Genomic DNA, 1,251 nt, shown 5'->3' with positions numbered 1-1,251 from the left:
TTTTTTTTTTTGCAATACAAATATCTCTGCATCCTTAGATGCAAAATGAGGAAATAAAGTCTTGTTTTCTGAGAGGCTGAACAAAATTGCCTAAAAAAAAGAACAAATCTGTCAATGTGGTATGAAAACTTCTTCATTATGACCAATTTCTCAAAGAAATTTTTTGTAGTAATTTAAATGTATCTTGACATTTGCACTGAAAAACAAGACAAAAGTACTGAAGAACAACATGATTTAGCTTTACAGTGTGATCAGAAGAAACAGTAAACGTTATTTCCATTTTCTTGGTTTTAAAAAGGTGTTTAAAAAGTCTTAAATGTACCTTCATAAAACCTGTTGAAACCCTGATATGTGTGTATACATATATAGTTGTTTTACTATTTTTATATTATGTTTTAATTAATTTTATTATATTACCATTATTTATTATATTTGATTTTTTATTGTAAGTTCTGTTAACACATCCACTTGTCTCTGTATTAAAATCATGTAGGCAACATGGCTGGGACTGATCCCGGGTGGGCGGGGCAAGCCACCAGCAGCACCAAGTCGAGGCAGAGGGAGGGGCCGAGGGCGGAGCCTGAGGGGGCGTGGAGGAGGCAATCACATGGTAGTAGACCACCGGCCTCGAGCCCTCAATATTATTGGCTTCACACAGGAAGAGAAGGAGGAGCTCATGCCTCATTTTGTGGTAAGACTTGAGTTTAAAAAGTGCGTCATTTGTATATATTTGTATATCACCAAATTTATGATCAACCCATATGACTTGTATAGAAATTTGGCGAGATCGAGGAGCTTCGTGACCATGATGCTACCAGTGTTGTGATGACCTTCAAAACCCGTAGTGAAGCGGAAAACGTAGTTGCTTTTTTTTTTACATTTTTTTTATTTAAGCTTTAGTTTATGGTATTTGTTACATTTATCGCCACTAAATCATAATTTTTTTCAGGCTGCAAACCAAGGGGCGAAGTTCAAAGGTCGAATTCTACAGATCTCATGGTACAAACCTAAAACTCCATCCGTGTCCACTGAACCAGAAGAGGAGGAGTCAAAGGAAGAGGTCAACGCCGCAGGAATTCGTGTAATGACGGTAATTACACCGCCAGATTACACATTTAAAAATATTATATCATTATATGTAATTCGCAGTGTTTGCTAAGTCAAACAAAGATGTGCATGTATTCAAGGTGTAAGTAAAATGTTATTACTTTTTACTTCATACCATTTAAAGGGGTCCTATTAATGCTTTTT

At 36.0% G+C, this 1,251-nt stretch overlaps 1 protein-coding gene across 1 annotated transcript; it reads left to right on the top strand.

Annotated features, from left to right (window-relative positions):
• Positions 1 to 465: 465 nt before the first annotated feature.
• Positions 466 to 1,090, top strand: LOC107577643 (RNA-binding protein 26-like; the record flags this gene model as incomplete). Its single annotated transcript, XM_016263696.1, has 3 exons — positions 466 to 691; positions 775 to 858; positions 950 to 1,090. Coding segments are annotated over exons 1-3 (309 nt in total), but the record flags the coding sequence as incomplete, so codon positions are not given.
• Positions 1,091 to 1,251: the final 161 nt, after the last annotated feature.

Source organism: Sinocyclocheilus grahami, unplaced genomic scaffold (genome assembly GCF_001515645.1).
Source record: "Sinocyclocheilus grahami isolate Dianchi unplaced genomic scaffold, SAMN03320097.WGS_v1.1 scaffold6726.1, whole genome shotgun sequence".
Taxonomy (NCBI): Eukaryota; Metazoa; Chordata; class Actinopteri; order Cypriniformes; family Cyprinidae; genus Sinocyclocheilus; species Sinocyclocheilus grahami.
Note: the sequence above shows the minus strand (reverse complement) of the source record. Positions and strands in the feature narration are given on the sequence as shown.